The sequence below is a fragment of the Podarcis filfolensis genome (genome assembly GCF_964270895.1).
Source record: "Podarcis filfolensis genome assembly, chromosome: 4".
Lineage (NCBI taxonomy): Eukaryota > Metazoa > Chordata > Lepidosauria > Squamata > Lacertidae > Podarcis > Podarcis filfolensis.
In genome coordinates, this window is record NC_139607.1 from 41,666,660 (window position 1) to 41,693,053 (window position 26,394).

The 26,394-nt window shown below is 40.3% G+C and overlaps 2 protein-coding genes across 6 annotated transcripts in view; one reads left to right on the plus strand and one right to left on the minus strand.

Annotated features, from left to right (window-relative positions):
* Positions 1–18,052, plus strand: part of PHEX (phosphate regulating endopeptidase X-linked) — a gene marked incomplete at its 5' end in the record, with an annotated part of 104,893 nt that extends 86,841 nt beyond the window's left edge. For both annotated transcript variants that reach the window (XM_083612270.1, XM_083612271.1), the window contains 7 exons: positions 7,254–7,308; positions 10,139–10,206; positions 11,215–11,345; positions 11,560–11,625; positions 11,764–11,868; positions 13,011–13,087; positions 16,179–18,052. In XM_083612270.1, the coding sequence (XP_083468396.1) occupies positions 7,254–7,308; positions 10,139–10,206; positions 11,215–11,345; positions 11,560–11,625; positions 11,764–11,868; positions 13,011–13,087; positions 16,179–16,281 (605 nt within the window). In that variant the 3' untranslated portion in view covers positions 16,282–18,052. The remainder of the gene's footprint in view (positions 1–7,253; positions 7,309–10,138; positions 10,207–11,214; positions 11,346–11,559; positions 11,626–11,763; positions 11,869–13,010; positions 13,088–16,178) is intronic.
* The window catches only part of LOC310762005 (uncharacterized protein), a 352,306-nt gene that overhangs the window by 122,560 nt on the left and 203,352 nt on the right, over positions 1–26,394 (minus strand). For all 4 annotated transcript variants that reach the window (XR_014547773.1, XM_083612453.1, XM_083612455.1 and 1 more), the window contains one exon: positions 15,073–15,232. Coding sequence is in view for 3 of the 4 variants with exons in the window: in XM_083612453.1 (XP_083468579.1) it covers positions 15,073–15,232 (160 nt within the window). In the remaining variant the exon portion in view is untranslated. The remainder of the gene's footprint in view (positions 1–15,072; positions 15,233–26,394) is intronic.

The window sequence follows — 26,394 nt, forward strand, 5'->3', positions numbered from 1 at the left end:
TTTTTTTAAACTACCACATATTGGGACCCCTATAGAAAGACCAACGGCTGAAACTCCTCCCTGCATTCTCCACACAATCAGGCACTCATATGACCTGTTGAATGGAACATCTGCATATGAAGAGGAGGATTTCACATGTTAACTTTGGTATACTGACAACTGTACACAAAGTGTGTAGGCTTGCCATACGTCAGGAAAATTCCTGACATGTCCTGGTTTTGGGGTGTACAAATGGTGTTGGGGGGATTTTGCCAAAGCGGTAAATGCAAGGAAAACCCAGATGTACAGCAACGTGCTGGAAAAAGCAGCGGAAACAGCTAAAAAAGCTTATTTTTTTTAAAAAATCAACAATTTCAGGTTGTTCTCCCAAAAAATCTAAAAAAAACCCAAAACCATTTTTTTTGCAGGTGTCAGGAATTTTAGTTTCTGAAATATGGCAACCCTAAACATTTGGTTGTTTAAAAAATATTCTAAAAGTATGGCTCGACTCTTGTATGTACGCAGGCATGATCTATATCACATAACAATTGTGCGATAGCGCTTCCATCTATGTATTACTGGTCTTCAGAGCATCAAGAAGCACTTCAACCAAAGTTTTCTTTGGATCCTGAAAGAATGTAGTTAATCACTACAACCATATCTTTACTATAAAGGTAAAGGGACCCCTGACCATTAGGTCCAGTCGTGGACGACTCTGGGGTTGCGGCACTCATGTCACTTTATTGGCCGAGGGAGCCGCCGTACATCTTCTGGGTCGTGGCCAGCATGACTACGCCACTTCTGGTGAACCAGAGCAGCGCACAGAAACGCCGTTTACCTTCCTGCTGGAGCAGTACCTATTTATCTACTTGCACTTTGTGCTTTCAAACTGCTAGGTTAGCAGGAGATATTTACTATATTGACTAATAAAACAAAGATATTAAAGTCTTAAAACAAAACATTCTGGCTTTCTCCTTCAATTGCTCAAATGTGGATATTCAGGTCAGAGCAGCTGAAGAAGGTTAAGCCCAAACATTTTGCCTTAAGACCTCACTCGATCCCTCCATGACATACATTTAAAGCACATTCAGAGCATCTGGCTTTCTCCAATGAATCCTGAAAACTGTAGTATGTCAAGTGTGCTGGGAATTGTAGCTCTATGCAAGGTAAACTACAGTTTCCAGGATTCATTGGGGGAAATCATGTGCTTTAAATGTATGCTGTGGGTGTGATCCCACGCCCCATGTTTTTCTCCCACAGGGATTTATACTTTTGGGAAACGAAGTTATTGTGGATGAATTTCTGCCCTAAACTAGTGAGACAGTGAAATAATTGCTCAGTATGGTCCAGTTTCTCTTTTAGTGAGATTAAAAAGGTTAAAATTAGTTTTGAATGCCTCATTTTTTTGTACAAATGCCTATTTAAATTACATTAAAATATGTGCATATCAAATTGGGCATGTATTTGTCATAGAGGTTCTAGAAGGGTAGCCAAGTAAATATTAAGAGACGTACATGGCAGCATTCTTCCCAGTTAGAAAGGAGGGGATTATCGCATAGTTGCTGGACTTTTTTGCAGGGTCCCCCTACCCGTACATAAATAATCTGGCTAATCAGAAGCTTATTGATTAGAAAGCACTTTAAAAACAGCTCACTAGCTTTCTTATGGCTAATGGGCAGAGTCGTTCTGGAATTTACATGTTCAAGCAGGCTTGCTAATTAAAAGATTCAAGCTGTTCCTATTTTCCTAAAGATTGAAAGTTACTCTTTTGTATATATTTCTCATCCTTTTGTCTCTGAGCTTGATCTTTGTAGTGCTCCTCCTCCTGGCCTTTCCGACTAATTTTAAAGGTTTCATCCTGTGTGTGCGTGAGAGAGAGTCAGTCAGTTATGCTAATATAGGGAGTTTTGCACAAGAAATATGCTTCCATAGATTTTCCATTTTATTACATCATTCATTGAGTTCTTATATTATTATTTCGTATCATTGCCTTATATGTTCCTTTTCTAATTCTGTTTGCACTCCTCATTCTCCTCATTAGTACTAACTTCTCTCAGATGTTTTGTGTACCCTTGCACATGTATGTTAGGGAATTTGCTTTTTCTGGATTTCCTGGATTTCCTCTGAAAGAGCAAGTGAGCAGTCTAGGGTGCTCTTAGCATCCTAGCACTAGCAATGGAGGCACAAATGGCCTACATGATGTGGACTGCTTTTCCCCCAGCTTCCTGGATAGGGATAGGCTTACCACAGTGATCCATGCACTGGTAACTTCAACAGGGGATTACTGTAATGTACTCTACATAAGTCTTCCTTGGAGGCTGGGCAAGAAGCTGCAGATGACCATATTGCACCATATATTACGTCAGATGTCTGATGGGAGTTGAAACCCAATAACATCTGGAGTACCACAGGTTCCTGAACCCTGATTTAAAGATATCCATGTCTCATAAGAATTCAGGTTTCTTCATTCCACTTTTTTTTTGTTTGCTTTTAATTACCAACCAAATTCACACGGGCATTATTGATCTTCCCCTTCATAATCATTTTGTTAAACTTCAGCTCTTGGTTTGTAACTTTTATATTCACTTAATATCTGCTAATGTTAATATTCATTAATGCATTTATTTTTCAAAATGTACTATTGCTAATTATGTTTGATGGATTGTTTTCACAAGATATAGGGCATGTTATTTCGGTGGTAGACATTTAAGCAAAATTAAAGTTTAATGAGTTTGATTAGCCAAGTAATCAATGAACTAATCAATCTTAAATGCAACCTTCGTTAGATCACCCAACTAATTTCACTTAAGTCAAAATTAATTTGGCTACTCTAAACAGTTAAATGACATTTGAAGACCTATTACAAGAAATGAATCTCAGGATTTGATTTGTGAACCAGCTGAGCTGTAGGTGTGGATACATGTCTGCATGTACCTATACAACACTTCAAGAAAGCATTAAGGTACATTTTACTATATGCTCTTTCCATTTTTAAACGGTACCTTTCCATAATGGAGTAATCTATTTACTATTAATGAAATCAACAGTGTGCGCAGAGGCAACATTCAGACGCTTACTGGTGGCAAGCACAGACTCTGCGGAAAACATCTAACATGTAGCTTTGCTGAAAAATAGTCACTAATTAGCAAAAAAGAGAAGATTTTTAATGGAAAAAATCAGCAGAGCATGCATGATGTGCAATGCAGAGCTCACAGTTTCTGGCATGGTTTGTGCTTATCAGCTTGCCCCCGCTGCCCTGGCTCTTTCCCAAATGACACTTTATAAATGATTATGATGATTAATAATAATATAAAAACGTGGGTTATGATTTTCCAGTTGTAACTGAGATCCTGGCTGTGTAAAAGTGGGTTTACTCCAGGCAGTTTTCAGAATGGATTGAAGGGGATGCCTCCAAACTCCATCTCATTCTGCCCTAGATATTGCATATTATGTACTTTGTGTTTTCATACTATAAACCACTCTGTACTCTTTGGATGAAGGGTGGCATAGAAATTTAATTAATAATAATAATAATAATAATATTGGAAGTCCAACATCAAAACAGCAATTATGGATCCTTAGCTTACCACTAACAGATGATGTGATGGCAACACTCTCTAAAATCCTCCACAGAGCTGTGAGAGAAAACTCCTTAAAATGAAACCCACACTGCCTAGACCTTCATATATATATATAGTTATTCTACTGGGTAAAAAATATGTATTTAGTTAGAATGGTTGTGTGCTATGAAGCTGAGATACTGAGCAGCACACATGGCAGAAATAAAAATTCACACTTCCAGATAGGCTGTGATTTAAAAATAAATAAATCAAGGAAGCCTTGCTCTCCACACTAGTATAATTAAATTGTTTTTACAGCATAGAAATCAGCTTATTTGACAAGTTCCAAACAACCGCAGACCATTAGAGATACTGTGATCCCCAGAATATAAGTTTCTGCAATTTGCCTGTCTCATACATCAGTGCCAAAACAGGTGGCAAAGGCAGCAGGGGAACAGCAGCCGGCAGATAGCAGATGGGCAGGCCAAAGGAACATGCTGCTTGTTGCTTCACTCGACATGAGTTACATTTAGTGTATCCCTTGAAATGATGCTGTAAGGAAAGTGCTGAAAGCCTCCCGTCCCAATAGGAGGATGTTCCATCAATTTTTAGAAATGGCTCCATCAGCTTAATAAATGAGTCGCTTGCTGGTGAGGATTTTTTCTCTTCTTAAGGGGATTATGGAGGCAAGGCTAGCTGGGCTCTTTGAAAAGCAAATGTGTGTGCACTGAAACAATCACCTCTGACAATGCTAACTCTTAGCCCTAAGCCACGGGTAGGCAAACTAAGGCCCAGGGGCTGGATCTGGCCCAATCGTCTTCCAAATCTGGCCCGCAGATGGTCTGGAAATCAGCATGTTTTTACATGAGCAGAATGTGTCATTTTATTTAAAATGCATCTCTGGGTTATTTGTGGGGAATTCGTTCATTTTTTTTTCTTTTCAAAATATAATCCGGCCCCCCACAAGGTCTGAGGGACAGTGGACCGGCCCCCTCCTGAAAAAGTTTGCTAACCCCTGTAAGCTGTAGACTGCAAGTTATAGGGGGTGTTTTTGTTCTATCCCTTAAAGAGAGTACTTTTAAGGCATGGGTTTCCTCTGCTAACATTTGCTGAAAGCAAAAGCCAAGTAATATGAGATCCTGCAGACTTCTTAACAGCGTCTGTACAGAGTTTAGCATATGGCAAAGCAGTCATACAATTTCCTCTTCATGTGCCCAGTTCACACCCAATCCTGAAGTCTAGGAAATCCATTGACCTGAAAGTTAAGAACACGATGAATCAATCACAGGGACACTTCGCAAACTGTGTGTGGATGTGCAATGCCCACCGTCTAACCCATTTAGGCAAGTGAATCATTGTCTGGCTCACTTGCAGCATGGTGTTTTGTTTCAATGGATTTTTTTGTGGTGTATTAGCAGGAATAAATAAAAAAATAGAGAGAAGAGGAAACCAAAGCAATACCTTTATTGAACTAAATGTGAAATCAAATTATGTAGAATCCTTCCATGGATGCATATAATATGATATGACATTGAAAGCCTGTAATACAGAACCAGGTATGGCAAGTAGAGACTGTTTAGGTTATGCTCTCTGCTGCTATTTGATCACTTATTAGGACACCAGTAACTCAGTTTCCTCTGCTCTTTAGTCTGCTGCCCTTTAAAGCTCACCACCAAGGAGAACTGCCTCAGGTGTCACCTAAAGCAGAAGTATTTGCCCATTTCCTTTTTTTTTATAAAATATTTATTGAGATTTTACAAAAACATAGGTTTACCGAATACAAAAAAGACATATGAAAAGAAAAAGATAAAAAAAGAAAACATACAAAAATACATAAAAGAGAAAAAATAAAAATACAAAATACAAAAAACGAATAGATAAAAAAAAATTAAAAACAAATCCATTTTTGTAACTTTAAACTCATTAGCTTGTTTCCTTGACCACCTCACACCTCCCCTTTTTGTATTCCCATTTACATAATCAAATCAGCAAATCCTTACCCTCTTTCATTTATCTTAACTCTATATCTTAACATATTATAACTCTATATTTTCATCCATTATCAATTCATTTTTGCATATTCTTATTAACTTTGTTGCTAATGCCACTTATTTTCAATCCAACATCATTTTAACATTCATTAATTTTACAGTGTTTCTGCAGATAGTCTTTAAATTTCTTCCAATCTTCTTCCACCAACTCTTCTCCCAGGCAGTATTTGCCCATTTCCTTTCCTGAGAGATGATAGGTGGGAGTGCCTGGCCACCTTCAACTGTGGAAGCTGTGATGCATCTGAGAGCAACAAAGCAGTTTGGCTTCCTGCTCATGCTAACTGGCTGGAAGGAGTCCAGGGGAAGAAAAGGGTGGGAAGGATTGTTCCGGCTCTATATAAACAGCAGAGAAAGATGGAGCAGGAAGACGAGAGGAGGGTGGATGAAACAGGGGGAAATTGCATAGTTGGAAAAGAAGCAGCAAATACCGTATTTTTTGCCCTATAGGACGCACTTTTCCCCGTCCAAAAATGAAGGGGAAATGTGTGTGCGTCCCATGGGGCGAATGCAGGCTTTTGCTGAAGCCTGGAGAGCGAGAGGGGTCGGTGCGCACCGACCCTTCTCGCTCTCCAGGCTTCAGGAAGCTATCCGCAAAGCCGTGGGAGAGCTGCCTGCACCCTGAAGCCTGGGGGCGCGCTGAGCTCAGCACCCCCCAGGCTTTGGGCTTCCCGCAGCTCTCCCAGGGCTTGTGGAGAGCTGCCTGTTCTGGGGCCTGGGGTCGGGGGAAGCTCGGGCTTCCCCCGCCCCAGCCCCGCGCCTGGGGGGGGAAATAAATTTTTTTTCTTTATTTCCCCCCAAAAAAACTAGGTGCGCCCTATGGGCTGGTGCACCCTATGGGCTGAAAAATACGGTATACAAAAGAAAGCAGATTATAGGAATGATTATTCTTAGGTCCAAAAGTGGCTTTAAGCCCCATCCTCTGACATCCGAAGGGGATGAGAACACTCTGAGCAGTTGTGATTTTCTTGAAGGGTTAACATAACACGTCTGGGGCTTTGAAGTCTTTTACGCATTTTAAAAGCTTGCTGATGGCTCTGTTTTTATCTGCAGGTTGCTTTTGTTGCACGGTTTTATTGCTTATTGATACTTCCATTCTGTAAACTGATGAAGGGTAGTATATAAATATATTTAATCGATCAATTAGTTTGCTGTCTTTGACAGGTGGGAGATTAGAAGAGTTCAATATTCCTTTTAATCAGCAACTGCAAGCTCTTTATATCAGGAGCAGACTATACATTACGTGATCACTCTTTTCAAAAATGAGGCTTAATTTTTGTTTTGAAGGAAAAACAGCTACAAGTCATCCCACAGATATAATGGTGCCACCACTGCTTCTCTGTGTTACTAAAAAACCCAGTCACTTAAGCATTAGCTCTGCTGTTTTTTTAAACTGCTATCTATTTTACAAAAAAAGGGGTGAAAAAACTAAAAAATTAGCTAATGCTTTTATTAAATGTCTTTTAAATTTTGCCTGCCTGGCCTCAGCATCTGGTCCATTTGTAAGCCAATGCAGTGTTCCTGATTCATATATGGTCATGTTAACCATCTGATTAACTCCACTGATCTTAAGAGTGGGAAGTATCTGAAAAGACTTAGAAAAGCCCTGGCTTCAGAACTCAGTTGGCCTGAATTTACTACGCCTCTCTCTCTTTTTAAATCATAGGATTCCCAGCAGGAGAGCTCCAGAAGCCATTCTTTTGGGGAAAAGAATATCCCAGGTAAAAGCAAAGTCTTAAAACTAAAATGCTGTATGTATAGGTATGAAAAATAAATAAAAGGAACCTAAAGGGAAATGAACTGGCAAATAATTTGCTAAATGAAGTTGGTATAGTAGAAATTCTTGAGAAATTGGAAAATCAGGAGATATGTGTAGTTTTTGTTGTACTGCAGGGCTCAGAACCTATGACTGCCTGACGACTATGTTCCCTCACCAGCCACATGAAAGTAGTGAGCAAGGCCAGAGGCAAAAGTGTGAGGAGCAAGGGAAGTGACTCTTACTTTTGTACAGTGGGCTACATTCCAGCCATGCAAATGTCAGGGGTTTCTATGCACATAAAGGCTACACTCACACCATTTCTTTTTGAAGGCGCCATGATACCACTTTAAACAGTCATGGCTTCCCCCAAAGAGTTCTGGGAGCTGTGGTTTGTTAAGGGTGCAGAGAGTTGTTAGGAGACTCCTATTCTCCTCCCAGAAGCTACAGTTCCCAGGGTGGTTTTACAATCAATCCCTCTGGGAATTATTCTAGAGTTGGAAGGGACCATCTAGCACAACCTCCTGCAATGCAGGAATCTTTTGCCCAATGTGGGGCTCAAACTCATGCTCTACCACCTGAGCTATCCCCAGATGGAGACTGTTTTTGCTACATGGTCCACACACTGTCGAGATCTCTTGATTCTTTTTTTTTTTTTTTTTTTGCTACTGAAAAGCCCTTCTTGAGAAACCCCATTTCATTCTGAAAAGCTCATAGCAGATTCATTGTGCGTTACGCAGCAGTGTGTCCATTTGAAAACAGATGTAGGTGGTCCCAGTAATGGAAGATTCACCCACACATGCCCAGTGATGTTGTTGGTGGGTGTATACTTAGATGGCAATCATCACTTGCAAATAACCACACCCTCTCTTGTGGACAGCAGGATCTAGAATCAATCTGGATTGAGAATATCATTTTGAGGACAACCATTAGCGATTCTAGACTGAGGAAAAACTCCATTGTTCTGCTACTAATGGGTTAGTGTGTACACTGCCCAAGTCCAGGATCCATGTGAAACCCACAAGCAGGACATGAGAACAACGGCATTTCTCATACAGATCTTGCAGTGGGTATTGTGCCGTTGTCCCAATATTTCTCAGTCACAAAGAAAGATGCTGAGATCTGGGTTGGTTTTATATTCTAGGCACACCGCTTGATATTATCAAAACTTGAACAGTCTAACTCTTAAGATTGTATTCCATATCTTATGCCACACCTGTCTCCAATGCAATATAAAATAATAAACTTGTCACAGAATGTATAATTTTAACCTCAGGCCTATAATGGAATTTTGCACTGATAGAAAAAAACAACAACATATCAGTATGAAGCATTTTATTACATGCCAGCTATGTTTCATGGAGGGCATAACAAAAGAAAAAAGTAGGGTTAAAATGAAACCAGACTTCAGGTTTTAGACATTACTCAGAAGGCATGTTTTGGATTGCTAAATCTTGTGAGAGATGATTTTGAAATCTCAGCCGCCTCCTTCTAAAACAATGTCTGTATATTTGGGTGGGGGACTTGTGGTTTTCTAGGTGGTGTTGGACTACAACTCCGATTTTCCTGGACCATTGGCCATGCTGGCTGAGTATGCTGAGAGTTGAGTGCAACAACATCTAGAGGGTCACAGCTTCCCTACTAACTCATGTATATTATTAACTGACTATTTATTCAGCTAACTAAGAAATGCTTCAAGTTTCTGTAGGGCAGCTGAATTAAAAAGCCAGTTGAATTAATTTTGTTTCGTAAATGCCAATCTGGATTAAAATACTTTCTATTGTTCTCTTCTAAAGATAGACATAGGACCAAGAAATCCTGCTTTATTTCTTAGCTTCTTTTTCCTTCTTGTATTCTATTTAAACGTCTTGAGTTGCCTACAAAATGACTTCATTCTTTCTACATCTCTCTAGGCTCTTTTATCTGTCTGTGCTCCCCCCACCCCACTTCTTTCATCGCTCCTTTGGTACATTGACCCTTAATAACCCCCCCTAATTATATCTGTCGTTCCCGGACTTCATCCATTCTCCCCTGCTGCTACCTGCCATTGCAATTCTTTATCTCATGGCATCCATCTGGCTTCTACCGTTGGTGTATTTAAACACTGATAGAAACTCATCTCTTAGCACTGGCATTTCACTGATCTTGAACGCCTCCATTTCTACTCCTCTCTTCTTCCCCTTTGTGTATCTAGACTAAGTTGTAAACCAGAGGGCAAGGCCTCTATTGTTTTGTTTGTTTTCAGTGTTACATACAGCGCACTAGCTGTGGTCGGTGCCCTAGAAATAAGCAAGAATAACAAACAAATCAATACAAAAGCGCTCATTAGGCACAACCAACATATTTTTATTGGTTGGCTAGACTATAAATAATTTGTGCGTTTATAAATGATTATCTGGCTAAAATGTGTCCTTGAACTGTGAAAATGCTCTCGCTTGCCTGCATGGAGGAATGTTTGGGTTTGGGTTTCTGTGTATAGAAAATCTCTGACTTTTGCATAGCAGGAATGTAGCCTACTGTATCAAGAGTCACACCTGTTGCTCTGCTCACTTCTGCCTCTGGCACGCAGCCCCCCTGAAATGTTCTCCATGAAAGAATGTACTCCTTGGCCTTTAAAAATGTTCATCACCCCTGCATTAAACAGCATTTTTCTTTTTCTCTTTCCCTCTGTCTTTTGGACAAAATGCCTTTGTTTTCAAATTCTTGATGCCCAAATAACTGCGTTCTGTTGCACAGTCTTACGAAATTTATGTGAGTGTGTACGTATCGCAGGAAAGCTCTCCTTTCTTCTACAGGTCTTTAAGCTACGGTGCCATTGGAGTAATTGTTGGGCATGAGTTTACCCATGGATTTGATAATAACGGTGAGTACTCAAACAGATGGCTTATTTATTGACTAGAAAAGATAACTGCTGACAGATCCACTGACATACATTTAAAGCACATCCAATGTACATGACGTACCACAGAGGATCCTGGGTCCCTTATTCCAGCGCCGTTTCCTGCTGCTTCCCGCTGCTATCCCGGATTGTTAGATATCCCGTAGATATCCCGTAGACTCAGGTGAGGCTACTGAGCCCTTATTTTCGAGGCTGCTGATCCCTTATTTTCAAATCTGAAAGTTGACAGTTATGTACTGTATATTGTTAAAGAGGCTGGTGTTGGCAACTCTGTAATGGGGGGAAACTGTAGTCCCCAGGATTCTTTGGGAGAAGTTATGTTTCAAATGTATCATGAGGATTTGTATGGTGGTGCAAGGAGACCTTGCCAAGCTGTCACTGCCATCAGTTGTCAAGCCCTTTCAAAGGGTAACTTTGTCAGGGAAGGCTGAGGGCAATCTCCCCTTGTCTCGTTTCTTTTTATTTTTTGGGGAGAAAGCTTGAAAACTTCTGAAGTTTTTTTGTAGATTCTCTGAAGAAGCCTAGGGGGGGGGGGATAAAATGCTTTATAATGCAAATTGGGAAGAATATGTCCAATGCTTTTTTGTGTCTGTGACAGTACTCAGTGATACAGAGTACCTCTTTCTTTTTGCTGCCCATGGCAGCCATTTTATGTTGATACCAATGACACTTTTATCAAGAGTCCCAGCATCTTGTTTATTTTGTTTTTTGCCAAAGAAACACTGAGTACCCCAAATTTCTTCCTTAGATGGAGTCTTTTAAGTGAATGTAACTCATAATTTTATACCCTTCCCTGGGGGGAAATGTCCACAAGAGCAAGAAATGGGTAGTTTTACCAATCTCTATAATAGTAGATTCATATAAGCAAACATGTGCAGGGTGGTTTAAGAAATGTGTCTGGTTTTATTTGCTTAATCCTCATGTTCATGTTAATTGTATATTTAAAAAATTCCTTTCTGAAAAAAATTGCAGGCCGCAAATATGACAAAAATGGAAATTTGGATCCCTGGTGGTCTTTGGACTCTGAAGAGCAATTTAAAGAGAAAACAAAATGTATGGTCAATCAGTACAACAACTATTATTGGAAGAAAGCGGGCTTGAATGTAAGTGCAAGAACAGTGATGGATGATAATATATACTATCTTTTACAATATCATGGAAACCAGTTGGCTATGGGGACTAAGCTATGGAGTAGAGTATAATTATTTTGAAAATTATTATTATTTTATTTTATGCACCTCTTAATTTCCAAAGTGACTTCTAAGCAATTTACAAATATAAACAATTTGGATTCTTGATATTCTTTCATTCTACCAGGTCAAAGGAAAGAGGACTTTGGCAGAAAACATTGCAGATAATGGAGGTTTGCGAGAGGCTTTCAGGGTAGGCAGCTCTTTTTGCTTCTAAGCGTGCTCTCTCTCTCTCTCTCTCTCACACACACACACACACACACCCACATTGAGTAACAAGGGTTGATGAAATTTGCACCTAGTTAAATGTGTTCATTGTGCTTCTCATCAGGCCTATAGGAAGTGGATCAAAGAAAAGAGACAAGGAGAGGAAGAGGCCCTATTACCAGGCATTGACTTCACCCACAATCAGCTCTTCTTTCTAAGTTACGCTCATGTGAGTAGTACAAGATGCCCTTTCAGAATGGATGTATGTATTTAGCTGCTCGCTTAGTGTGAATAGACAATTCTGCTTGATTACAAAAAGAACTTTCTTAATTCACAGCTTTTCTTGCAGTGTAGATCTGGGGGGAGCAACCTGTCATCTCTTTTCCTTCTCTTTCTCTCACTTCCCACTTCCTCCTTTATAAGCACAAACCATACCTACTCAGAGATCGGCTGCTTTTGCACTTCATAGTAAACCGTAATTGAAGGGCCTACCATGGCTCTTGCTTTGTTCCTCCTGTGAGAGTAACAGAACCCTGGCTTAGCGTTAAGCCAAAATGGAGGATCATGGTTTGTTTTGGTCCAAATGTGACCTGATTGTGGTGGAGCCAATTTGATGCTCTCACCTGTGCACAGCCATGACCTGGCCACTTCCTTGCCTCTCCCTGGGCAGTGATGTTGCTTCCAGCTGGCTCATGAGGCAGCTCTGCCCCATGACTCTGTCCTCCTTCACAGGAAGTTCAATTCTCTTGTACATGGGCATGTATACGTGTGTACAAGGTTGCTCTTAAATATTTTAGCTGACACTGTTCTGTTCACACCTGTCTGGTCCTACAATACCAGTTGTAAACAGATTGATTAAAATGCTTTTTAATTTTTAGTGTTTTGATTGCCTCTTGCCTTGTTCTCTACGTTGATTTACATCATACTGATGGCACGTGAATAGTTTTATTCATATTTTTGTATCAGTAATGTGTGTTTTCCTGGAAAAAAATGAATAGGGAAATTCCTTAACTGTGCATGGGAAATTTTTCAGTTAGCATTTGAACATTTCCTGGTGTCCTAGAGTGATCTAATTTAGTATGTTTATTTTACTTGTATTTAGTAAACAAAGCTAAATAGCCAAGGTTGCATTTGCAGTTGGCATCCATGCATTGCAATTTATGAACTTACGGAACAGAAAAATCTTCCATGTGAAAATAAAGTGCTGGAAAAAAATGTTTGGAGCCCACAACTGTTTACGTATGTGACTCTGGAATCTTTTGGTGAAGATTGGTTGAGTAATATTTAAAATAAAAGAAATAAATGAACTATATTGAGGATTTTAGGTAGAGATAAATTCACTGGCTTGTTGTTTCTGTTTTTAAATCTTAGGTGAGATGCAATGCCTTTAGACCAGAAGGTGCAAGAGAGCAAATCTACACTGGAGCCCACAGCCCTCCTCAGTTCAGGTATTTTAAAGTGTGTCTCTCTACCCCACAATAGTAACACTAGTCATTGGGATATTTAATAGAGTAGATGGCAACATCAGGGGTTGGATCCTATGTTGGTTTTCCATTCACAAGGGAGAGTGCAATTCCTTTCAACTTTGCAGCACTCCCCACCCCCACTTATTGCACCCAGTTTCCAACCTTTCCAACCCATATCAGGGAGGGCAAACAATGGGCTACAGAGCAAAGCGGGAGGCAGAAACAACCAGATCCATAAATGTGAACTCTGTTCTGTTGATAGAAAGTTGGTATCCAGTATAGTATTTCTTTTTCTCTTCAGCGACCAAGCACCCGTTTGATGTTGAATTTATGAGCATATGTTCTGGTTTTGTGCCCTTACCCTTTCCAAATGTAGTATTAATACATCCAACAGGTGTTCCACAGTAAAGTTTATTTTTTATTATCAGATCATTCAACACCCAAATACACTTGACTCAATTCAGAGCCCTGCAAACACACAGAGTGGTACCTCGGCTTACATACGCTTCAGGTTACAGATTCCGCTAACCCAGAAATAATACCTCGGGTTAAGAACTTTGCTTCAGGATGAGAACAGAAATTGTGCAGTGGCAGCGCAGCGGGAGGCCCCATTAGCTAAAGTGGTGCTTCAGGTTAAGAACAGACCTCTGGAATGAATTAAGTACTTAACCCGAGGTACCACTGTATATATAATTAGTAATATAATATATAATGGGTGGGATGCAGGGTGGTATTCAACTAGGTATTACTCAGAGTAGACCCACTGAAATTTAACTTAGTCATGTTTATTAATTTCAGTGGGTCTGTTCTGAGTGGGTCTTAGACCGAATGAACCCACAGTGTAATTTAAATTAAGCACATAGAAATCACTATTATGTAGGTAATACGTTAATAACTCAGGGGAAAAGATCAGGCTAAAATTAGGGGCACTACTGTTAAGATCCTTGTTTAATATGCTGCCTCAGGCAATGAACAAGCCGGATATCAATGCATAACACAGAGAGGATTATAATGCTATTAGACCAATTAGCAATGTGCCCATATTGTGCGCAGTTCTGGTCACCTCATCGCCAAGATGAGATTGCTGATCTGAAGGCAGTTCAGACAAGGGGTAACGAGTATGATTAAGCCCATGTCTGAAGTGTGGTTCAAAAGGTGATTGACAATGTTAGTGTTGTTTACTTTAGGAAGCAGAATAATGAAAGGTAGCTAAAATGTACATTTAACAATGAATGCTACTGGGAAGACCCTGTTGCCTTTTTTCTCTGGATTCCAACTGGTGGTTGGATGAATGAGACCTCGGGGCTGTAGCTGATAGCTTAATGAAGGTACTGACCTAATGAGTGGCAGCTGCGAGAAAGGCAAAATCCATGCTAGAGAACATTAGGAAAGCAATTGAAAATAAAGCCACAGATAATAAAGCCTACAAATATAAGATATGACTGCATTTGGAATACTGTCAGTGCCAGACTGACGTATAAGCTAAACAAGCTATAGCTTAGGGCCCCACTCTCTTGGGGGCCCAAAAAAAAATTGAAGGAAAAAAACCTGGATGTACATTTCCAAAATATAAGATAAAAAACAAATAAAATAAAACCTACATACAGCAACAGTGTTTTGTGTTGTGTAGGCTCCTATTTGTTATGTGCAAATGGCTTTAGATACCTATTAGGTCCCTAAATTACCATATAGCATATATTCAACACAAAAAACAGTGACAATTTGTTGTTGACAAAGGACGGCTGGACAAAGGGCCCCATTACCTTCAGTAGCTTAGGGCCTTATCAAACTTAAATCCGGCCCTGAATACTGTGTACAGGTCTGGGTGCCTCAAAAAGGATATTGTAGAGTTAGAAAAGGTTCAGAAAATGGCAACCAAGGGGTGGAGCAACTCCTCTGAGGGAATGTTGCAGCTTGTGATCTTGAATAAAGGATAAGCCAAATTCAAGGATTTGACGTTTACTAACCATGATGGCTGTGCTCGGACTCCATGATGAGAGGCCCCAATGCTTCTGAATGCCAGTTGCTGGAAACAGCAGAAGGAGAGAATGCTCTTGTGTTCCGGTCCTCCTTGCTGGTTTCTCACAGCCATCTGGTTGGCCCATGTGAGAACAGGATGCTGTTCTTCTGTTTTGATAAAACTCAGGTGTTAGGATTGCTAACTGTAGTTGCTGGGGCTCTCTCTATGCAAATGCTCTCTTTAAAAAACAACAACAAATCATTGCATAAACTTTCCCTATGAATATAGAATGGGTAAAAGCTAAATACTCCTGACAGAATGGCCCTTCCATGAAGCAACCTGGCTGAGGCACCAGCTTGGACCACCACTCAAGCATGCAGGATTGTGCATTTTAAATTGTTTTTATTACATGCTGTGTTGGGGGTTCCTGCTGTGCTTTAGAAGTTTATATTGGAACAGTTCTTTGCAAGATTGTTTGCATTTCTAATTAAAAGCTAAAAGTTGCATTAATTGGGTATACATACTGCTGCATATATATGTGTGTGTGTGAGAGAGAAAGTGAGTGAGTGTACACACACACACATATTATACACTGCTTGGTTGTAAAAATTCTCAAAGTGGTTTACAAAGAGAATTTTTTGGGGGGCAAAAATAAATATTTGAAACATGCAAAAAAATAAAATTAACCATAAATGAAAAACAGATGACTCACCAACAATCTACATATCTGGGTAAGCTAGTCTAAATAAAAATGTTTTTAGCAGGCACCAAAAAGAGTACAGTGAAGAAACTAGCCACACGGAATGGGTATTATGGGGGGACCTGTAACAGTGCCAGTTCAGCAGATTGAAGTGGTTGAGTGGGCTATGGCATTCTCATAGATAAACATGTATATAACGTATACAGGGTGAGTCTTTTAAAAGAGGCGCCGTGGAACATGTGTACTCTGTATCCACGGGGCCTCTTTTAAAGGACTCACCCTGTACATATAATATATAGATCCCATTCAAGCTATGATTGAACACAATGTCCAAACTCATGAATCTGAAGAAACAACATCTCCAAAAGTCTGGAGAAGAGTCCACTTATCTTTCTTTTCTCCCTCCCCTGCAGAGTTATTGGTGCTGTGAGTAATTTCGAGGAGTTCCAGAAAGCTTTCAACTGCCCAGAATCAACAACAATGAATCGAGGTGGAGACTCTTGTCGGGTTTGGTAGCGAGGTTTGGTAGCGATCTCTCCAATGTCCTATGCTGAAGAAGTCACCTGCTGGAATCACTCCCTTACTGGGACAGTTCCAAACTGTTAATGAGCTACCGCTGCTTCAGAACAGCCTTGGCCAAGCAGGGACCAGATTTGTTGTTTTGTGTGCCCTGATATCTGTGGGTGACCTGCCAAGATCTACTATTTAATTGCTTGTTCAGGATATAGAAACTATTCAAAATATAGAGTATAAAAAAGGGCAGATCTTTTCAGAGAAATGTATGCAGATGGATAGTTTCTTATGGGTTATTTTCATAAATACATTCTACTCTGTGATTTAAGCAGGTTTATCTCTATGTATCTTTATTCCGAAGCTTGTCCCACTATATTCATTGGGCTTTACTCACATGTAAGTGTAGTGATATTGCAGGCTTAACAAGGTTTAAATGGCACACTTGCGCTTTACAGAAGACCATAGTGGACAAACTTGGTGTGGTGGCCATGATGCTGTTTAAAGTGGAGGGAAGACATCCAAAACTTCCTGTCACATATATTTTCTATTATTTCCCCCCCCCCGTTGATCAAAAATAGCTTTGAAGGAAGAGAAGATTAAAATGTGGTTGCTTTATCCTTTCCTACTCTGCTGTTTTTCCTGTTCAAAATGCCACTCACCCTCTGAGCTGTTTCTTCCCTGGTGATAAAAGATGCACGTGCTGATCTGGTCTGGACTTCAGGTTTGGCCTTCCTGTGTTTCGTCCTTCCTGGAATGCAGATGTGCATATTGTATGCTAGCACTATTTCCACATTCCTCTAGGCAGAAGAATGTGGAACAGTATCTGTGTAAGGGTACATAAATCTTAATTCTAAGTCTGAGGCAAAAACGGTTACTAAGGCCAGAAAGGAAAGAGGAATTCTTTCTTGTTCGCTTCGCTAATTTCAATTCTTACCCCTCCCACCTCATAACTTTCAGCCATCCCCTCTGCTCAAACTTTGGCTGATAATGTCTTACTGCATATAGGAACTAGGACCAAAGCAAAAGCAGATTTCTCTCTTCAGCAGGGAACCGCTGCTATAACAGCAGAAAGCAAATATCTGACTCCACATTCTGATCTTTCCTGTAACCATGCTGTTTCTGCCCATTGGTTGTAGATCCTGGATGTTAAACTCATTAAGTAAAAGAACTGTGAAATGTATAGTTCAGATTCAGGAATACACCCTCTCCCTGCACCCTAGAGACCAGCATCTCTTTAGGGGTTTGGTTAGGCACATATAAAACCTTCAGTACATATATATAGTCAGGGCTGGATGTAGACAAAGTTAGTTGCACTTAAGTTTCCACTGAAATCAATGGGATTAAGTCACAAATAACTTGTCCCATTGATTTCAAATAGGAGCTATGGGTTAGGCTGCAATCCTAACCCCACTTATATGACAGTAAGCCCCATTGAATTCAATAACAGGACTTACCTCTGAGTAAACATAATTAGGATTGCCTTTACATATACTCTTGTAGGTGCACTGTGAAAGGAGCAGCATTCCTGCTGCTGAAGGCAATGTAAAGGATTAAAGAGTTGTAGCCGGCTTCCCATTTTTCCTGCCATTTTCGTCGTCGTTACATAACTACTTCAGGAATAAATAGTACAGGATTAAAACATATGTGTTCTGAATGATTGTTGTATACAATTTTTTTTTTTGAGCATTTATTTTTAAGGGAATGGAAATGATTGCTAATTTGTTGAAGTAGAGGGATTTTGTAAACTATATAATATAATAAAAGCTTTCCAGAATACCATGACTCAGTCATCTTCACTTGTGATATTCATTTTTATGGAGTGTGTGTAGTTTTATAGTGGATATCTTTCTATGTGTGTTTTCATGGTGTAAACTGCTTTGAGTTCATGGCGGGGGTGGGGGGGAGGCAGAGTACACAAGTCTAAAATAAGAAACAAATAACTGTTGCAGGGCCATTCTCAATGTTATTGTTTTATGTGTCATGGGTGAACAGGAAGAATATATGACATACACACACAGTTGTACTCAGTTGCCCATGCAGCTGCATCAGAAGCTAAGACTAGGACCCCCAATGTGGCAGCCATGGGCACTGTGCTTCAATACTCCTCTTGGTGCCCAACAAGGCCTTCTGCCTTGTCCAATTTAAAAATTGAGCTTTAGAAGAGGGTTTTTGTTTGTTTGTAGGAGTTTCCCTGATGTGTATGGACAGCAATAATACATGGAACTTATGTTGGGATAGCATTCAGGTTCCAAATACAAGGATGCATTTAAATGTTGTGCAGTATGCTTCCTCTGAATTCATTATCTTTTCCTATGGCTGCTATTACTTTACCAAATGCCTAGCACAGATTCTGATATGTTCACACGTAAGACCCATTTACACATCCATTTGCTCAGAATTTTAAATCAACTCAAATGGACTTTTCCCATAGATTCTCGACATGCACCTGACGTTTCTGTTATAGTTTGTTTAGTCTATGAGGTCTGCTCATTTCATGACACTGAAGAAATAATGATGGCTTTGCCGATCATTTCAACGGGAGAAAGTTTAAGGCTGCATTCCTATTCACATTTATCTGGGAGTAAGCCCCACTGAGCACGATGGGACTTCTAAGCATGTATGTATAGGAATGCACTATAGGTGGCCAATCACGAACTTTAAAAATGACAATGTTAACTTCATGTGTTGGCTGTACCACTTACAATTGTTAATACCTCCTCTGTGGAAAACATCAATGACAGTGGTTTCTAAACTTATTTTCCATACTGACCACTTGAAAATTTCTGAAGCGTTGAATGATTATTATCCCGCCTACTCATGCAACAGTTGCAGAGTTCTAGATGCCATAGGCTTTTTAATTGCATTTTCGTTTCTTTTTTATATTCCATATGATTCAAACTGTAAGCGTTCTTCACAGACCTGCCACACGTTGGCACAGACCACCTGAATGAAGCTTGTGGACCACCGGTGGATCACAGTTCGGGAACTCCTGCTTTATAGTACAGAACTGTAGATCTAAACCTTTGCAATACAGTTGTACCTTGGTTGTCAAACATGCTGGAACTCAGATGTTTTGGCTCCCAAACGATCGAAACCCAGAAGTGACTTCCAGTTTTCGAACTTTTTTTGGAAGCCAAACGTCCGACAGGGCTTCCACAGCTTCCGATTGGCTGCAGGACCTTCCTGCAGCCAATCAAAAGCTGTGATTTGGACGTTGAATGATTTCGAAGTCAAACGGACTTCCGGAACAGATTCCATTCGACTTCCAAGGTATGACTGTACTGCAAAGTGCTTTTGATTTGAACAGCTGCTCACATATCCACACAGCTCTTCTTTTTGAGCTAGTCACCTTTTCCCTCAGCTTCACAGCATGTTAGTGCATATTTATTTTTAAAAAGATGTTTCTAATTGTAGGAACTGGAGTCACCGAAGATTACAGTGGCACATTGGGAAAATGCACACCAGCAAAATGGCTCTCGTTTCCCAGCTTCAAAAATAGAACATAGCCGTTGTTCAAAACTCCTGCAGTAGGAGCCTGTTTCGCTAATCAAACCACTTAATCCAATTTAAAATAAGAAGTTTTAGATTCCCCAGTGATCATCCTAACCAAAGCATAGGTCCTATTCAATATATCATCAAAGCTTGCAGTTCAAAAGAAGCAAGGCAATATGTTACATGAGAATCTCTGATCTCAGAAATGATGCGTATATGATATTAGTCTACAATAGTGCCGAATGTAAGGAGTAGAACTATGCACCAGATTTTAACCTTAACTCCTACAGTACCATTTTGTTTACATGATTGTATTGTGGATTGGGATATTTTTACAAGCTCTATATTTTCCTCTCTTATTTATTTCTATGGAGCCCAGGACAGCTAGCAGCAATCTTGAAACACAATGCAAATATTATAATATAGCCATTAAGATTATAAAAAGCAACCTTTAAAAAACAATGCAGCAGACAATAAACTCTGTCAAAAGGCGCAGTTAACAACCAAAAGCCTGGAGAAATAAAGAAGTGGATGTTGAAACATTGCCAACAACTGAACCTGAATCAGAATTGCCCCTTTTGGGTCACCCCAAAAAGAAGTGGATGGCCTTCTGAAAATGATCCCAGTCTCGTAAAGCAGCTCAGAGAGGGTGGCATGGAAAAAGCCACCATGAGAGTAGCCCTTGATAGCCCTCTACTCCACGAATTGGTCTTGAGTTACTTGTGACCTAAGGATTTAGTTTCATTGTTCATGGAAAGCAAAATTATGTCTGCGTCTCAGCTGGGCAAAGGCTGTCAGTAGCAGGTATCCATGGAAACTGGTCAGTCAAGCAGTCAAAAGGCCAGAAGGCTGTCTCCAGACAGCCACATTGATTAAACTCCCTTCTTATCAAGAGAGGTGGATGATGTCATAGACTCAGGGGGCTAAGGACCTATCTCAACAATCTGTTGAAGTTTCCATCTAACAATAAGTAGCAAAGAGAAAGCTTAAGTAGATCTGCTGACTCAGGGAAAGGGAGATTGCCTTTTGGGCAGCCTGTGCTGCCAATAGAATATTGACTTAAGACATGGGGGAAAGCTCAGGTGTAGCTCAAAGGGAAGGCAGAGAAAATGTGAAAATGGGTTCTGAATACCTTCAAGAGCAAAGTAAGGCAAACATTTCAATCAACTAGTGAGAACTGCACACAGAAATAGCTCTCTATGTGCAGAATGCAGATATATATCTTCATTTCCATCACACCCTATGCACTGGCTGGTCACCTGTTTTGGTGGATATGGAGATGTATATCTAGCAATGGGCTATTAGCTATGCATCGGGGACAAAAGTTCTTTATCTGTGCTCCTACAATACATGTGTTACTCCCAGGTAAGTGGGTCTAGGACTGCTGTCTTTGTTCTTATAGGGTCAACAATACGGTTTTTCAGAAGGCAAGAAAATGAATAGGCAAAAACCAAGCAGCTCAAAAAATGATTAACATGAGAGAAGATATATTTCAGAATAATTCTGTAAGGCTACTCATCTGTTAATACTTCAGGGGATTTTTAATCAACTATTTACACTGAGTAACAAAAGGGGTTATGGAAGAAAAGTGAGAATCAGTCGGGCAAGGAGAGAATTGAGGGGTATTTTTCCTCCTTAAATTCCCTTCACACGATTTGTTCTTTTTCACTGCATTATTAATGAAAATACCATATTAATTCACTTTAATTAAAATCCTGCCATGCAGTTCTTTTGAAAGAGAAGCAATTTTTTTAGTCTTTACCCAGTTAAATCATTTAATGAAAGATTTTCTAAATGTTAGTTGGATCAGCACTGCTGCTTCCTTTTGATTGCCATCAGGTGTAATGGCTTTTCCAGCTGCTTTGGAGAAGGTGTGGGGGGGAAACCATAATTGGACATAGGTCAGTGCTTTTATGTAGGATTATCGGTCCCATTGTAGAAAATGGTCGCTAAATATTTGATTTGGCTTTCTCTTTGTGTACTTGTTGGAGATGTGCATCAGGTGACTCCTGAACCCTGATCTGAAAACTACTTCAGACAGATTCAGGGCTTGCCGGAGCCAGAGCTATTTCTCCACAAAGCACTCTGAACTAAAGCAGGGATATCTAAAGTGATACAGGGTGATTTAGAGATTTGTATATAGTAGAAACTCTATAGGCAGTGTGCTTTCAAAAACTGAAATATTGCTCCCAGGGCTCACCAAAATAACAAATGTCATAGTGGAGGAAGGAGAACTCTCTTGTGACTGACAGGTCAGGCTTTTAATAAAAGGCAATGATTTTACCATGGTCTCCAATAACACTGGGGATGCAGGTGGCCCTGTGGGTTAAACCACAGAGCCTAGGACATGCCAATCAGAAGGTCGGCAGTTCGAATCCCTGCGATGGGGTGAGCTCCTGTTGCTCGGTCCCTGCTCCTGCCAACCTAGCAGTTCGAAAGCACGTCAAAAATGCAATTAGATAAATAGGTACCGCTCCGGCGGGAAGGTAAAGGGCGTTTCTGTGTGCTGCTCTGCTTCGCCAGAAGCGGCTTAGTCATGCTGGCCACATGACCCGGAAGCTGTACACCGGCTCCCTCGGCCAATAAAGCGAGATGAGCGCCACAACCCAAGAGTCGGTCACGACTGGACCTAATGGTCAGGGGTCCCTTTACCAATAACACTATTTCAATATCCCTTCCCTAAAGGTGACTGTTTCACCTAGTTCTTGTTTATTCTGCACTCTTTCTGCTAGTGGGGCTTGCTTAGAACATCCACTTCTGTGCCCACATGCCCAGTCAAATCAGCTTTTGGTGCTAATTCAGCAGAACACAAGCCTGAAGCTCCACCCCCCCTCCATTTATCATAACTCCCTAGCCCTTGCATGAATCCTCCTGAAATTTTGCAAGTTACTTTCCATGGGGTACCTTTATTATGCATGCCCCTTTTCATAATTAAATCAACAAAACCACAGGGAGGGAAGCGAGTTTCTTTTAGTATTCTTCCCCCATCGACTTTAACGGTGCCCAGCATAAGACCAATTACCTGGAACTTGACAGGTTTCTCACCTAGAGGCTCCTCACTCATTTTTCATTCAAATTGCTCACAAAAAGTAGGGGAGATTAAGTGAATCCTTTCTTGAACCACCCCCAGACTGTAAATAGTGCCCTTGTGGGGAAACTGCTGCATCTATCCATCTGAAGCTTGGTAGGATTCATTCCTTTAAAAGAAGTAACAAGTGTGCAAATTTCATCCAATTCTGCCAAACCAAATTTAAAAACGAATAACAAAACTTATAGATGATTCCTTTAAGAAACGTGAAAAGTGCCCAGCACAATAACCTCATGTTATAAGCTTTATCTACTTTGGAGGGGCTGCTATGCTTGCAGATTTCATCCTAAAGAACAAGTTAAACTGGTTTTAATTTTTCCATGATAGTGAATGAGATTACAATGAGAGTTAGTAAGTAATTCTAAACATGTCACCTTAGAAGCAAATTTCACTGAAATAAATGTGGCTTGCTTTCAAGTAAATATAAACAGTATTAGACTGTTAGTCACACCCAACTTTCTTGCATAAAATCACCTCAAATTTAGAGGTTCTTACATGCTTATTTAAATAAATAGATCCAGCATTTTGCACATGGAACCAACATTCATTTTAAGGAAGGGCATTAAAATCTTCACAGCAAAGAAAGTGTTCAAGGGAAAACTTCTACTTTCGTTAAAATAAGTGAGGAAACCATTCTAGTTGAAGCACACTTAAACTTCTGGGTCTGAAATAGTCCTCTGGGTTGCGGCAAATTCTGATGTAGGAGTACTATATCTATTTCTTTCTTTGCTATTCGGATGGTATCCCTAAATAACATTTGGGGAAAATATTACCTATTGTCATTTAATGAAAACTGATTGTAAATAGTCATTCCCATACCTGTCCACAGATCACTCTAATAGCAAACTCAGATGGAGGTGCAGCATCAGAAAGAGCCAAGATGGGGCCACCAGGAAACAAGGAGGAGGTATAAGCATGCTCAGTGAAACTCCAGTGGTTACTGAAGTACAAAATAACCTATTTAAAAAGTCCTGGGGCAAAACAATATGCTGAAAACTGAGCAAACTCAGTAGCCTCAGAATGCTGGGTGTCTGTCAGTAGAGAAATGGGCGGGTCCTGCTTGAGCCCCTTATGGTTTACCACATTTCTGATGAAGCCATTACTGACTGGAACCCTGAGCAGGAGCGTTCCTGTTTGGAAATGAGGATATACTGCAGTCTTTTGTTGCAGGTCCCCACTGTGCTTCTTAAAGGCAATGCACCTTACCTGGCTAGCCATTGCCATCTTTATTTCCCTTTGCCTTGAACAGGCAAATATTCAACATGGAAATGCAGTGGTGGGGGAAAGTTTTCCATATTATTCTACCACAGGAGCCAGCTGTGCCTCTCCCTACCCCCCAAACCATTTTACTATAAGCTGCTGTCCAAGGCACCCTCTCAATTGGCAACATGTCTGTTTCACTTGAGTAAGATGATGACTCCTCTTAGACCATTTTTGTCAGCCTTTTAATGGGAAATGCACTTGAAGAGAAGCTTGCCATAGTTACTTGACATCTCCTACAATACCATTTTATTAGCATGGAAGTGAGAGGCTCTGCAGCTCAAAAGTAACACATCTTTCCTGCATTTGAGCCACTGACTTCTTGCCTATTAGTTGTGATCATAGTTCATCTAGAACAGCAAGGAAGATAAGCTACCCATGAAATTGCCACATTAAACAATACCCGACTGTTCCCCCTACTACTGCGGTTAATTTCACTGTACACAGGTTGTACATTGACAATAAAGGTATTATTATTTTATTATTACTACTAATAATAAATCATAGTGTGAGTCCATTATCAATATATCAGTTTTCAATTTTCAAGGAATTGAATGCAAATCGAAAGTATTTATTTGATGCCATTAAAAAGCCCATCTTAAAGTTTTACTTTATGAAGATGCTATATAGGTGGTACATCACCCCCAGCAAACTTCCCAAAATGTGCAGAACCAACTCAAATTTATGCTGGAAGCGTAGAGAGTTAGAGGAAATGATGTACCGCATGTGGTGGGGTTGCAAAATAAATAAATAAAGAGCTTTTGGGAACTTATATATAATGAATTTTTTAAAACTGTTTAAAATAACGTTTAATTAAAAAATGGAAGCTTTCCTCTTAGGCATAATGGCATCAGACATCCCAAGGGGAAAAAGAAGGGTCTTTTTGTATGCAACAAGGGCAGCGAGGATGATGATTGCCAAGGGGTGGAAAGGAGATAAAATTCCATCAAAAGAGGAGTGGCAAGTAAAAATGCTTGAATATATGGAACTAGCAGACATGATGGAAAAGATTAGAGATCGACCGACCCAAGTTTAAAAGGGAATGGGAGATCTATAGACAATATTTAAAAGAACACTGTCCCCATATAAAAACTTCAGAATGCTTTGAAGAACTCTTGGAATTGAATATGGTATAAAGAATACAAACAATATTTACTAAAGATTAAATTTGTTGAAAAATAGATGCAAGTAAGTAAGGAAACAAAGAACCCATATCAAGGAAGTCGGAAGTTGATGGCTGGAATATTTTTGTGCATTAGAATGTATTGTTCTATTTCTTTTTGTTTTTAAGAGATGTATTGTGTTTCTTTTGTTCTGTTTTCTTTTCCTTTTTTCCCTTTTCTAAGCTTTCTTTGTGTGTTTATGTGTTGATTTCAAAAAATAAAGATTGAATTTTAAAAAGAGCCGATCTTAAGGTCACAGCCTATCCAAACTGATGCTAGGTAGCTCCTTCTCATACTATTTCTTTAAACAGGAGGGTACCTAGACACTTGGACAGGCCATCACTATAATCCCCAGCAGCCATCTTGATTTCTCTTGTCCAAACCCCCTTCTTTAACAAAAAGAGACACTGGGCTAGAGGTCACCCCCACACGTTCATCCAGCTCAACCCATACCCCATAGTTGACTATACTCTTTAAATACATTGTAATCCATTAAGTGTGTGTCACACTGACCTTGGGCTTTCATAACAGGAAACCCCCTTTTTCACTGTCTACATTAAAAAATCTTCACATGTGGACACAGGGAGTACATGGGTGGAGCAGTCAGACCCATTCCAAGCTGGACCTATCCAAAGTAGAGTGTGGCATGGTGGAGTGTGATAGGCCATAGTGCAGTGGTAGTTCATAGTTCTCCAGATAAGGCTTACTCTGTAACTCCGGACAGTAAGTGTACACCAGGCTCCATGTTAAATGTAAAGGTAAAGGCACCCCTGATCGTTAGGTCCAGTCGCGGATGATTCTGGGGTTGCGGTGCTCATCTCGCTTTACTGGCCGAGGGAGCTGGCATACAGCTTCCGGGTCATGTGGCCAGAATGACTAAGCCACTTCTGGCGAACCAGAGCAGTGCACGGAAACACCGTTTACCTCCCCGCCGGAGCGGTACCTATTTATCTACTTGCACTTTGACGTGCTTTTGAACTGCTAGGTTGGCAGGAGCAGGGACCGAGCAACGGGAGCTCACCCCGTTGCGGGGATTCAAACCGCCAACCTTCAGATCGGCAAGCCCTAGGCTCTGTGGTTAAACCCACAGCGCCACCCGCTTCCCCTAGGCTC